Source organism: Neovison vison, chromosome 4 (assembly GCF_020171115.1).
Source record: "Neovison vison isolate M4711 chromosome 4, ASM_NN_V1, whole genome shotgun sequence".
Taxonomy (NCBI): domain Eukaryota; kingdom Metazoa; phylum Chordata; class Mammalia; order Carnivora; family Mustelidae; genus Neogale; species Neogale vison.
The window spans coordinates 21,088,830-21,103,262 of record NC_058094.1 but is presented as its reverse complement, the minus strand read 5'-3'; the positions used below and the strand labels follow the sequence as shown (position 1 = coordinate 21,103,262).

Here is a 14,433-nt window from a genome sequence, read left to right as displayed (position 1 = left end):
CATACCCCCACTGCTTTCTATGGGTAACATAATAAAGACAAGGAAGACAATAGCAGAAGGGTAAAGGTGTGGAACAGCTCAGAGAAACCAGAAACATATCTTGGAAGGGAATAATGTTAGTAAACACACAGATCCACAATCCAAAGGTCTAAAAGAGAGAGGTGTCCCTTTTATTCAATAGCGTAAGCAGAGCTGCCCAATTTCAGGGAGCTACATCTCAGCAGAATATTCTGAAAAGGGGAAAGAGGCAGCGGGGCGGGGTGAGAGGGTGATGGAAGCACAAAATGAACCATAAATACATTCATTTATTTCTCAGGAGGCCACTGGGAAATAGTACAGATCAATACTGACCATTTGCAGGGGAACTTCATAGGATAACTATTCCTGCAGAACCCTGGACATCTAAAGCATGTCCATCACTGTGCCACAAAGCAGACTACGTGGAAACCTTTTCCACATTCAAAATGGCTTTTAAAGATATTTTATATTCTGGGGGAACTCTGAGTGCTTCACCCATAAAAATACGTCTTTCAAGTTGGCAGGGGTAAGAACCCTTTCCAGATGGAGAACTTGATGCTGAAGGAGGTAAACTCACTTTAGCAGCCACGGGAACAACACAAGGCACAGCCAGGGGCTGAAATCGCCTCCAACCTGAAAATATTCTTAACTGTGCATAAAAGAGAATCTGAAAGTTGCCTGTGAGCTTACACCTGGCCCCAGCAGAGCTTCCTCATCAACATTCCGAGCCGGCCTCAGAAAGCTGGAGAGAGAATCTTGCAAGCACAGGAAAACAGACAAATTTCTTTCCTTCAAGCCTAATCTGATGATTTAAATCTATCTATCCTAATGCCTCTCAGGTGTTCTAACCATCTTATGCCTTTTAAGAGCTCTTCTGCAGGGAGGTACCACGAGTAGCTTTTCTTCTGATTAAACACAACTGCCACAAGATAGCAGGTGCCGTCTGGACACGAGGAAATTCTCAAATTCCACCAGGAAACTTGCAAGAGGTTTTGAATGCTCACATACTGAAACATATCTTAATGTTTCTTAGACTTCAGAGAACATGGGGGGAATGTTTGTGTAGAATTTTATGTCCTCCAAAGAAAGGCATAAAAAATATTAATATAGTGGACTTGCGGACAAAAACATTACAAAAAAACCACACTACTGAAGTTAAAACAGGGGAATTTTCAAAAAAAGATTTAAATCTGGACTCTCATCAAATACAAAAATGAACACATTTAAGATTTTTTTTAACTCCTTAGTGAAGAAACCAGTAACTCTTAGAACCAGGAGAAAGATACCATGAAGGAGAATCCTAACAGCACACACTCATCAATCACGGAGGGTAAAATGAATGCATAAATGGCAGGCAGAACTCACCTTTTCCACAGTGGCTAGGAAAGCCAACTGAATCTCCATGGGACAGAATTTACATATCTACAACGAGGATTATTTTGTATTGCTATCAGTTAGCTACAACTTACCAAGTTGTAAAAACAGCACTGTCGAATTAGATAACCCAAATGGTCTGCTACTGACAATGCATAATTTCTCACGGAAGAACAATTTTTTCCCTGCACAGATCACTGACCGTCTTATTTATTGCTGTATTCCCCAAACCCAGTACCAGGTAGATGCTCCATAAATACTTGCTAAATGGATAAATGTCTACTATGTAGCAGGCACTAAGCTAGGCTCTTCATGGGCATCCTTCCATTTAATTCTCCCAACACCCTTTAAAATAATTATTCTCATTTCACTGATGAAAAACCAGCTGGTGCGATGCTGTACAGCTATTACTTGTCAAAGGTTGGGGGTGGAGGACGAGCAGGGAGGATCTGACTTAGGTCTGTGAAAGCCCCTTTTCCCTTCTTGTTTCCATTTAATATGTCCTTTTTATTTGCCATGGCTCTACCACCTGCCTCTAAGTTAAGGGACTGCTTATAGGTTACACTGTAACAAACACGCTTGCTTGATAAGCACGATACTGGAGATCTTGCTTTGAGAAAAAGAACAGCAACACTCAAGAGAATTTAAGCATAAGGAAGAGACACTGAATGTCTTCTTTGCAAGCTTGCAGATAAGCACGGGATACTGACCAGCCCAGACTACCCACCCCAGCACCACCCCATTCCACCCCACCTAGGTTCTCACTTTCCAGTTCTCAGGATAACAAAGATAGATGAAGTCAACTGTTCATATGTGTTGTTTATATGTGGTGTTTGTTTTCACAGGGATCGGAAACTGGTCCACTTAGGAGATCAGCAGCAGCCGACGTTCAACGCCGGTTTCCTAGGACCATGGACAACTTTCACAGCGAGGCTAGAAGGCAGGTACCAACTCCCTTCTGCAGATAAAGGAAGCTGAAGGGCACCAGGAGCCTTCACGAAATTGCACGGCAAAGCTGCAGCTCGGGGCTTCCACCTGGCACTTGTCACCACTCACAGCCTCCACTATTTACCAGGCCTGGTGAAGTTGGCCTGTCACCGCAGGTCTTAATTTTTCACAAACCTCTTTGCTCTGTTTTTCACAGCCTAGCCTCCAAAGGGTACGGAGACCCCTGCCAGCTTCCAGTGCCCTGGGGCTGGGAACTGCAGGTTGACTCCAGTCCTATTTTCTGGCCATTTGGCACTTGTGACCACCTGAGTATTTCACTTTAATTCTTGAAGAGGCAGTGGGGGCAGAGAGCAGAGGAAGAGAGTGGTTTTCTGAAGCCTCAGATAGTGAAAGGTCAAAAAGGTGTAGGCTGGATGTTCGTGTGAATTCCTTCTCTCTGTTCCCTAAGCCCCCAATGCTTTTCTGCTTTCTCTTCTTGCCTGAAAGCAGGCTGCCCTTAGAATGAATAGTATGTTTTTAGATGCCTCCAGATGAGTCTTGACAAGAATAGCAAAATGCTCGCAGGTAGACGGTGCCAATCAATGGCCAACTTAGTGGGTCACTTAATGTTATTTCATTTTAATCTTCACAATGCCCAGAGACCGGTAATTAACTTTGTTTTGGAAATGGGGAGTGAGGCTGAGTAGCTCCTCCAGCTAAAGCAGCATGCCCAAGATTCCAAGAAGGTTCAGATTGACTGTATCTGTGGTGTTGCCTGGAGACCCAATGGGCCACCAAAGCCATAGGACAGCTGTTCAAAACCTGTATCTCAGCCCACATCCTCCTTCCTCAGGTCACATAGCCCAAAGCCTTGGGAAGTGATATACCAAGGACTCCAAGCCACGAAGTATGAGATTTCTATTTCTAAGGGAGGGAACGCTCCTCCTCTACAAACCACTATAAATGCCTACCCTTCCCTCAAGGGCATCTCACAATTCCCGCTCATAATAAAAGATAATACTACTTTCAAATAAGATCACGAAAAGCCTTTGCCATTATTCTATCACACAGGTATTAAGAAACATTAAGCACACATTATCGGATGAAAACGACCATAATCAGCCAAATGGTGACTAACTGATTGATTGCTTTTAGGGCTGGAATAACTTGACCCTGGATGGGATTTTCTTATATTCTTAAGGGAGAGACAAAGAAAAAAAAATTAGACACTCAGAATCTAAACAACGTTCCGACACTGCCTTCACAATTTTAGGGATTTCATCTAAAAAGCCATTATTCCAGTCGGCAATAGGGGAAGCAAAAATGCATTAAGGACAATTTTAATCCTTAAGTTAGGAGGATTTCACTCTCTGTTAACTCATCTTGAGCTATACTTGAGTGTGTTCCTTACATTTTAAAACATTACCAATTTGATCAGCAGGAATCTAGGGTAACCTCGCTCATTGATTTTTTATATTAGAACCTGCTTTTCCAAATGAAGCTTTTTTGCACAATTCGAATATGTCGAACCGACATAAAGGGATCTCCTTTAGTTGACACACCCATCTCAACCGAAAGCACACACCCTCTCTTGTCCCTTTGGCAGTCTTTAGTGTACCCAAGGGCGCCAAGGAACACACTTTGAAAACCACTCAGCTGAGAAAGCGGCTAGACCCACAGGGCTGGGCTACTCAAGAGCAAGTCACTTTCCCACTGGAAGAATAGATTTCTCTTAGAAAAAGGGAAGAATCGGACTTGAATCAGGACTTCTCAACACGTTTTCCCTCTGACACACAGTGTTGGTGCACAGAGCGTGTTCTTTAGTCCAAACGTTCAGGGCTTGCGAAGGGGGAGGAATGCTGCCCTATCCCCGCACACCCTCAGGGCGGGAGGCCAGGCGAGGTCTGGGGAAGACCCTCTGACTGTGATGGGCTTCCATGGTGGTCCCAACCACTCCTTTTTACCTACCCTCTTCTCCCACTGAGATGCATGATCCTAAGGGCTTTTGCAGTTCATTATACTGTCATAGTTTCTGCTTCTAAGTGCTTCTTGACCTCCACATATAATATGCAAGCTTGCATCTGAATGGAATCCTCATTTGAAGGCATTCCTCCCAGGGGCAGTAAGTAAGCATTATCATAGTCACTCCAGAACTTTCCCATGTTGAAATCTTTCCTACTTAGAACATCTAATCCTGATCCTACAACCTGGCTAATTTGAAAGACTTTCTCCCCTTCTTTTCTCTAGGATTGGTACACACATCAATCTCCAGAGTTCTCCAACCCCTTACGCCAATTCCCATGTACTTGTCTTGGACACTGGGAATCTGTGCTTCTCTAACTGCTTATGTTAAGCAGCATAGTTCGCATGGATCTGGAATCCATCCCCCCTTTTAAAGTAAAGCCACGCCAGAAAATTTCAGCAGGGAGATGCATTTCATTGTAAGGGTGTGGGAAAGGCCACCGTGATGGGGAGAGGAAGAGAGAATCAAATATTTTGGATGCTGCATACTTTACCAGTAATGTCATGCTGTCTGAATGACTCGCTGTAGATCTGATACTGATTCGGACAATGTTTCTTCAGCCACTTGCAGACATCCTGTTGAGTCCACAGAGCCACTGGTTTCGACAGCTTCACCGTAGCCAACTATGAAGCAAGCAGGAAAAGGTCTGTTAATGCCCGCCTTATGTCTAGAAAGGCACTATTGTTAGAAGTCCTAGTGTGTGTGGTCAAGGCTACACGCTGGAATCCCTGGAGAGAAGTTTCTGGCTGTCTTCCTTCTAACCTCTACAGACCTTTTTTCATACCCCTGAAAACCAGAAGAAAAGTCTAGATGGAGAAGACCTTGAAAATTTTACTTATTCTCAAGTGATCATCTCTATTGGAAAAAAAAAATGCCCAGGAAGTAGTGTTTTCTGACCAATACTTCAACAAGAAGACACTGCTATTGTAAGCAATTAATTAAATTTTAGGGGTAAGACAGCTGCCCCCCAGTGGCCTTTCTCTGTACTCCAAGAAAAGTGTCCATTTCTTGTTCCCTTCTGAGATCTCCAGTGTGTAGTGCAACATGGGCCCTGGCAGGTGCTAGTAATTATTTTTGGAATGAGTGTTGTTGGATTTAGATACCTACATACCATGAAGAAGGCAAGTTGGCCTGGGGGTGGTGGTGGTCCTGTAAAGTCTAGGTATTATGCCACAGTGGGGAAGCAAGAAGTTAATTCCACCCGTACGTGAAGAGTGGTAATAAGATAATGGGGTAGCTAAACCTGATCTAGAAGCCAACTCATCAAGGCCTATTAATGCTCACTAGATCTTTCAGGCATGGGTTTAGGAAACAAATCAGAGGTGCTGGGTACCCAGCCTGTGACAGAAGGCAGGTCACAGATCCACTCATTAATTAACAGGTGTCAGCTCTGTGCCAAGTGCTGGTCTTTCGCATACATCCCAGCCATTTGGCAAACGTAAGACGAAAGCTTAGCTATATATATATATATATATATATATATATATATATATATGGAATATATATGGAATGATCTGGAATGATAATAATATATGTTTATATTTTCATCATTCCAGATCATTGTTTGTCAACAAAATAGGATTATAATATCAAAAATTCTTTAAAGGATGTTAGGCCTTAAACATCACTGACTTTCTCACTAGGGATCATTTGTTTTTACTTCTCTTTCAGTCTTTCAGATTAAGGCCCAGGGAGAGCCTCAGTATTGTAGGACTATGATTCACTATCTTTCAAACACCTGCTAACATTTCTGACAAAGAGGGCTTGCTTCGGTCTCGTAATCTTCATCGGAAAGCAACATATCTAACAACTGTTCAGTTTTATTTTGATTATATTTAAGTCTGCTTTGGTTTTATGGTAAATAAATTACGGTAAAAAATAAAATTTTCAGTAGTAATACCTAGTTTGCTTTTAAAACAAATGTGAGTTTTAAAAGAGTTGGTCAATTATAGAAAAATGAAGAGAACATTGTACAGATAGATGGTAACAATAATAACAGAAATGACATGCACGATTCACACTTGGGAAATGTAGTGCTCAGGTGTTTCTTGGCTTTATTAGTATATTTCCAATAGGAGGGTTCTTTGGGCCATGACTTACAAAATCCTCACAAACAGTATTTTTTACTTGATGCTGCAGGAGTTTTTCTCACTCTTACTGTGACAGATGATTTTATACATGTCCCTATACACATACATACATCTATGTGCCTTTCCTTCATTGTGATTGGCATTCCTACACTGCTATCTGGGGTTGATGCTCCCTCTCTTGGAATTTCGACAAGGTCTGTGATGGTCCTGACCAGTGGAGCACAGTGGAATCCATGTGATCTACGTGACTTCCAAGGCAAGGTCACAAAGAGACAGCTTCTGCCTGGCTCTTCCTCTTTGGCACTCAGCTTTGGAACCCAACCACATGCTGTGAGGAAGCGCAGACCACACGAAGAGACTAATGCAGAAATTCTGGCCCAGGCCCCAACTAGTGTTTCAGCTGACAGCCACCACCAACCATCAGACAAATGAGTGAACAAGCTGCAGATGTTTCCAGCCGCTAGTCTTGGAATCTTCCAACTGAGACTCCCAGACCGCACGACGCAGAGACAAGGCACCCCTCTATATCCTGAGTGAATTCCTGATTCATGTAACCCATGAGCATCATAGAAGGTTGTCTTTCACCACTAAGTGCAGGATAATTTGCTCTGCAACCCCAGTAACAACTGAAACACTAGGTTCCATGCTGGTGAGGACAGATCTGTTGTGACTGTGGCCCCAGAATGCCTTGCATTTAAGAGGCACTACACAGCCACGATGAGTAGGTCAATGTATTAATGAAATAACCTGTCAGTGAATTTCACATGTAGCCCTTCGCTGCTCTCCACCCACTGTGTTGCGCTCATGTGGCTTCTAGTCAAACGTGTCAGCCCCTTCCTTCGACCTCATATCCCCGAGTCACAGGCTGCCGGCCACGTTCCCTGGAAGCTCTTTATGCAACCATCTCAAATACCTCCCTGATTCTGATGAGCGAGGACCACCTCCGGTGTGGATGGTGCAAATGAGTGAATGTTTTGTTGTTCAGTTTCCTCCCTTTTGCTCATCATTACCTCCCTCCCTTTACATGATTAGGAAACTAGAATCCTGGCTCTTTTAGCCACAAATGCACTGGCCGTGGTGTTTCACAAGTCAGCACCTCTGAATCTGGCTCCTTCCTGCTCTAAAAACTTCTCTTCAGATTAGCTGAATGAGTTCATAGCTGACACATCATTACCCTGAAACCCTTTACAAGTTTCCTGCAAGTAAAGCGAATCACATCTTTTGAAAACTCCTATAAACCAGTCACAGATGGTTGTAAATTAGGAAGGGAGAGACAAGAGTATGAAGTTGCTCGTATATTAATGTACTCGGCTTCCAGGAAGATCATCTTTAACCTGCTCATTTCCTCGGAAACAGAGGACCCTCAGCACCAAGTCAAGCCCCCTCAGCCGGGCTTCAGACAGAGATTAACCCCCACATTGCCAGGTCAACTCAAGAGGCTTCCTCATCAGCCCACCCCGGACGCTTCAGTTACAGATTTTCCCTTTGTCATAAATTCAGGCGTTCTGAGGCCAGTCCTCAAGGAGGTGCCTTTTCCTTCAGAGTATACGCTTAGGAAACAGTGACTTGCCCTCATTTGCTTGGACATCAATTGACTCAATCATCAATTGGCTTTAGGTATAGATTTTTAAGACTGCAAGAACCTAAAGAGATTTGCCTCCACAGAAACCCACATAAATAAAACGGGAGAGATAAAACTTCTATCATGAAGCACCGCTTGTCTCTTCTTAATCAGATGGTGATGGAAGTACTGGCCCCATTCATTGGCGGATTCTCAGCCTTGGCTTTCTTATGAAATTGTTATTAGTTTGCTACACATTACTTGTTAAGAGCCATAATGACTCCACTTGCCCCAGTCTGCCACTGCGTAGGGACTCGGAGAGCCGACTTTTTATTTTTTCTGTCTGAACTGCTCTTTGCCCAGCACCCAGGTGAATCTCAGTCACTTCTCATGATTGCCCCGTCTCTGACAGCAACCAGCTTGGGGGAAAGTGAGTGCCATAACCTGATCCTTTTAAAGAGCTTACACGTGCAATTTGGAACAACGAGGAGCATGCACTAAGCTCATGTCAATCCACGTACCATTGTCCCACTGGGACAATGGGAGGGGCAGAGTTGTCAAACTTAATGGCTCCACAGGGTTATTTCAACCGCCCTCCTTTCCTTGGCTCTCTTCACAGCTCTCTCTACGTGCAACTCCAGCCAAGAATTTTCTGATACGCTGTTTTCTACCCCCGCCACCCCCTCAGTGGGAGCCAAACCCAAAAAAGTTCACAAAAGAAATAAATAGTATTTCATATTTATCAGAAATAGTAAACTAGGAAAAACAAAAACAAAATACCAGAAACCAATCCTGCCCACAGGCAAACATTAAAAAAGTATTTGCCCCAGTTCCCCTTCTCCTGGCTCGGGTCTACTAAACCATTCTCGGGATTGACAACCCTGGAGACAATCTGAGTTTGTTTTGTTGCCCTGAAAGAAGCCAGAGGCTGTTTGTTATCTTAACCCCAAGCATTGTGACTCCAAACAGAATCCCAGGCATTTCCTTTCTGAAATGGTCCCATCCTTTCTCTAGACAAGCTCAAAGGGTCTATTTTAGGGTCTTAGGGTCTATTTTATAAGGAGACCTCACTTGACTCAGAAGACACATCCCTGGGGGGGAGTTTGTTTGCAAATTATTATTTTTTTTTGGCAAATGATTCCTTACCCTAATTCAACAGTTTCAGCCATGTTTTATGGTAATTTTTTATTTGAATTTCAACGAGGAGAACTCTTACGTTTTGAGTTCTTTGAGGTAAACCTGAAGCTTTTCTAAGTTATAAAATAATTAAATGCTTTAAAGAAGTTTGATATTGAATGAACATGTTGCAAAATATTTTTCAAGTTAAATTCTATCTTGCCATTCAATTATCCCTTGAATCTGTCTTGCAATATAAAATCTCTTTAATTTGGGGCACCTGGGTGGCTCAGTGGGTTAAGCCTCTGCCTTTGGCTCAGGTCATGATCTCAGGGTCCTGGGATCGAGCCCCGCATCAGGCTCTCTGCTCGGCGGGGAGTCTGCTTCCCCCACCCTCTCCGTCTGCCTCTCTGCCTACTTGTGATCTCTGTCAAATAAATAAATAAAACCTTAAAAAAAAATCTCTTTAATTTACTAGGTTTTTTTTTTTTAAGATTTTATTTATTTGACACAGAGAGAGATTGCAAGTAGGCGGAGAGGCAGGCAGAGAGAGAGGGAGAAGCAGGCTCCCTGCTGAGCAGAGAGCCCGATGCGGGGCTCGATCCCAGGACCCTGAAATCATGACCTGAGCCAAAGGCAGAGGCTTAACCCACTGAGCCACCCAGGCACCCCAGATTTTGATTTCTAAGAGAACAGTGCAGTTTTGAGCTCCCAGTGGTTGCATCAGCTCAACTAGGTAAGCTTACACCAGGCCCAGTGGGCTGACTGGGGGAAAGCAGAGAACTCAGAGATCATTTAAATCCACTGGCAGGTCAAAGTGAGCTTTGTGCCGGAATATCAGAAAGTGGTAAAACTTGCAGCCTCTCGTTATAAGCAGGTGTTGGCAAGCTTTCCCTTACCATCCTGCAATGTATTTCCTTTAGGTCCCAGTCTTCTCTTCTATGAGTTTAACCACTGTGAAATCTTACTCAAGACAATGGGGGCAGAGGAGATAGAAAGGAATGAGAAGAGGGAGGAGGAGAAAGACAAACATGCATTTATGTCTCCTTTAACAGCTTTTGAAGCTCATTCACCCCCCCACAATGGAAAGAGGAGAGAGTTCATAGAATCCTTGGCTTTGAATTCATTTTTTTTTTTTTTCAAGTAGTAATAATGCCCTCTTCTGCCACCTTAACTCTTACAGGAGTTAAGAAGGTGGTTAGAAAGTTTTAATGATTCTCTCTCCCGTCCTATTCTGTTCCCAGGGTAGCTCATGAGTTCCACTTGGGTCATTCTTGGGTTTAGAGGAAAATAGGTTGAAGGAAGCTCATCAACTTCACGTCTCTCAAAGAGAAGACATCTCACTGCTGGAAAGTTTATAGATAAAAGTAAAACCTCTTAGATGAATGAAAGATAAATGTAGTGTTCTCCCACATTTTTCTGTCTTTAATTAACCATTGCTTGAACATCACTGTGGTTACTCTCAGCTTCCTCATCTGTGGTGTTCATCTCTCCTAACCAGTGTAGCTGTAATGGGTAAGCACCTTCGGGAATTTTCCCAAGTAAACAGCGTGGCATTATGAGTTTATTCAAGTGTTCTTCACAGGGCATCTGTCTGAGACCTTCAAATTTCCAGTCTCCTCCACAGGGCGCTCTAGCTTGTTAGTGTTGACTTCAAAAGGCAGGATCTTGAATGGAGGGACGACAAAAAGAAATGTATTATTGAAATCCAAACCTACCTTTTTTTTTTTTTCAAAGTCACATCATTGGCTTACACTGAACTTACAGGAAATCTACAGTCTTGAGTATTCTTCAAACAAACTTCCATCAAAGTAGGGGTTCTTTTTCCCCGAAAGCAAATTTTTAAGAACTTCAACTTTAGTTTGCAGGTTTCAGTGTATTGTCTAGAATCCTTATTAAGCAGTGTATTGGTTATTCTCCCGTATTTATGCCAGCCATGTAAACATAAGCTCTTTGAGATCCTCAAACATTTTTAAGAGTATAATAGGGTCCTGGGAATAAAAAGTTTGAGAACCACTGTTCTAAGACATTACTAGAGTAGTGTCATTAAAATACAAAATTTGCCCTGATATCATTTTTCCCCTTAATTTGTCCATACCGAATTTCAGTGATGGCTTTTTTCATTCCTAAATACTCAGACCCACAGTCTCAGAGAAATTCACATTTTAGAGGACTCCAAACAGTCAGTAGGTTCAAGTTTAAACCCAAGGCAAGAATCTAATCTACCTTACAGCATCTAAAATGGTGGTAAGTTGGGACTATGACAACTATATCAGGGTATGTGAGTGTGTAAACTATTTGGATAAAGACCAACGTTAACCACCTAATGGAAAATAATTACTATTCTTCTCTTTTTCTAGAGCTGGACAAAATTTGGAAAAACAATGATCTAGGTACAAAACTCTTCCTGAAAATTTGTAGCATCAAAAAATGCATCCCATGAAATGGGTTATTCCATTGCTAATAAGCTCCAAGAGCTTAAGATGATCTTTTTGTATTGAAGCCTAAGTCAGACTACTATCCTTTTTCTCATGAGTTCTGAGTCCTGCGTTGGCAGCAAGGCAAGACCAATCTCCTCACTGCCCTGTGCACTGATTTCCATTTTGCCCATCATACTGGTGCTCTCCATTGGGTCTCATGCTTTATTTTTTTATCTATAACCATGGTATTTGTTGATAAATCCCAAATTATATCTCCAGCCCAGTCTTCTCCCCAAACTTAAAACTGATGATGTCACAGTTCCATTTGCAGATCGAGTAAACATTTCAAATTCAACATGTCCAAAACTGACCTCCTCTGCTTCCCCTCACAACTGCCTTTGTCACCTCATCTATGGTAAACTCTATACTTTGTGTTGCTGAAGCCCGCAATCTTAAATTCACCACAGACTCCCCTCTTCCTCTTGTATTCCACATCTAATCTATTGGCAAAACCTAAGGGGTCTACCTTGAAATATATCCACACGTCACTCTCTTTTCATCACCAACATGGCTATAATCCTGATCAAAGACACTACCGTGTCACACCTAGACTACTCAGTCTACATACCTCATGCACTTAATGGGTCTGTTTGTCCCTTCTTTTAAATCCTGGAAATGCCTTCCAAAGCCTCAAACAATCTGGTGACCCAATATCTCTGATGGCCATCATTATTACCTTCCCCTAGTCCTTACTGCTCCTCCTACCTCAGCCTTCTTGCTGCTGCTCACGAATGTCAACTACATCCACTTCACATCTTGCCGGAGAGGCTCCCCTCCCAGACACGGACAGTGCTAATTCCCTCACTTCTTTCAAACCTTCGGTCAGGTTCTGCCCAAGTCCTACCCTCATCCCCCTATTTAAAAATGCAAGCCTCCTCCATCTGACACTTCTGAAACTCATTACCTTGCTTCAGTGTTTCCTTCTCAAGATCAAGTCCCCTCTACCGTACTACACAGTTCACTTATTTTGCCCATTATCATCCTCCTCTGTCTTTTCCCTCCAGCCTGCCACATCCACAAAGGCAGGGATCTTTCTTATTTCACGAAGAGCCCAAACTTTAGAACAGTAGCTGGCACCTAGCGGGCACTCAATAATTATTTGTTGAACGAAGGAAGAACTGTCTGATCCGTCATCATAGATCACAGCTCCTATATCCTTGAGTGTCAGAAAGATGATTCAAGTCGCAGCTGTGCTCCTGACATTCCCAGGTTAGAACTACAACAGCCTTTTCTCCAATTAGATTTCTCTTATACTGAGCCAAATATGCACAGACATTCTAGCGCTCTAATTCTTAGCACGGCAGCTCACATTTCTGATCCTCGATTTTTCTTTTCCGATTGACACAGAGAGTGATGTAATGAAACAAGCTTAGCATTTGGAATGATGCAGATCTAGGCTGAAAGCTGGCCCTGGCATTCTCTAGCATTGTGACCTTGGGCAGGTCACTGAACCTTTCTCAACATGTCCCTCCACACATTGAAAATAAAACGTGTCTTGTCATTTGTGGAGATTAGACATGGTTTATCCAAAGCACTTGAAGAGTGCCTGCCACATACTGTGTATTCAGGAAACTCTATCTTTGTAGCTCTTGAATGTCGGTGATAGACTCTTGGGCTGGATTCCCAAGCCCTATCTAGGGAAGCACCACTGCAGAACAGCAGACACAGGAGATCTTTGGAGTCGAGCTGTCTCGAGCTGAGTTGCAGCCATTGGGAGGTGGCGTTAAGATTAGTGAACTCGAAGAGGGAGAGCTGGAGGAAAGGGGAGTGTTCAAAGGTGCTAGTAAAAAAGGCAAGCATAGGAACAAGAAAGGAGAAAATATAGGAAAAAGGAAGTTATGGAAAGGTCTAGATACCCAATTAGGGGAGCCTACGTGGTGGTCCCCTTACTCAAACCTCGAACCCACTCTGCGGTCACTACCCAAACATCACCCTGTGTTTTCATGTAATAGGTCATGCCGCTGGTTTCTCTGAGACTCAGGACCAGAGACAGTCACGCACCAAGTGTCCCAGTCCCATGCCAGAGCTACAGCCTGGCCCTCCCCAGGCACCTGACGGAACTATTCATAAAGGCGTATCACCCAGATGCGTGGGCTCTGCTGTTCCCAAGCTGTGCCGTGGATGCCTGCCTGTCGTGCTGGTGACGATCTGCTGGCTTCCAAAAGTGCGCTGCTGGGAATAACAGTTTCGCACGTGAGAACCTCAAGGAGTGAGAAAACAGACACGCCTCGGCCGTCAACAGGAAATACGATGTCTGTGGCATTCTGGGTGGTTCTGTTTATCAAGGCCTCCTCCTCCTGTAAGTCCAGACTGTTGTGCTGGTCAAGATACGTACGGACGGCGAGGATCACACTCTACTGTGTCTGCTCCATCTCGGTACAGCAGGTAAACCCATTACTCGTCTGCCCCAGGGAGCACAGCCATGCGCAGGGCTGTGCTGTGAGGTACAGAGACACGCACGTGCTCAGAGCAAACCCCCGGGTGAAGGCCGGTTGAATAAAAAGATGCTACAGCAAAAATGAAACCAAATTTGAACCTGAAAATGGTTCTGATCATTTCATATTTCTGTGGCAATTCCTTTGGAAGGGCACTGCAGTGGACTGATCACAAAAATGTCCCAAGGATGAAATGATTCTCTGAATACAGGTGGAGGTCCCTCAGGCACATGGTGGCATCTATTTCTCCCTGTCCTGACTCGAGAGGACGGGGACGGAGGGAAGGGAAGCCCTGTGATCTGCTTTGCCCAAAAGAACAAGGCAGAGGTGGTGAAGAGCCGGGTCTGAGGGGCGTTCTTGAGGCCTCTTGGGCTGGTGCACAAGCTCGCGCCTCTGAAATCATCACGAG

General features: G+C 43.7%; 1 protein-coding gene across 4 annotated transcripts in view; it reads right to left on the bottom strand.

Annotated features, from left to right (window-relative positions):
- Window positions 1-14,433, bottom strand: part of SAMD12 (sterile alpha motif domain containing 12) — a 385,878-nt gene that overhangs the window by 217,475 nt on the left and 153,970 nt on the right. For all 4 annotated transcript variants that reach the window (XM_044245055.1, XM_044245054.1, XM_044245057.1 and 1 more), the window contains exon 3: window positions 4,836-4,965. In XM_044245055.1, the coding sequence (XP_044100990.1) occupies window positions 4,836-4,965 (130 nt within the window). The remainder of the gene's footprint in view (window positions 1-4,835; window positions 4,966-14,433) is intronic.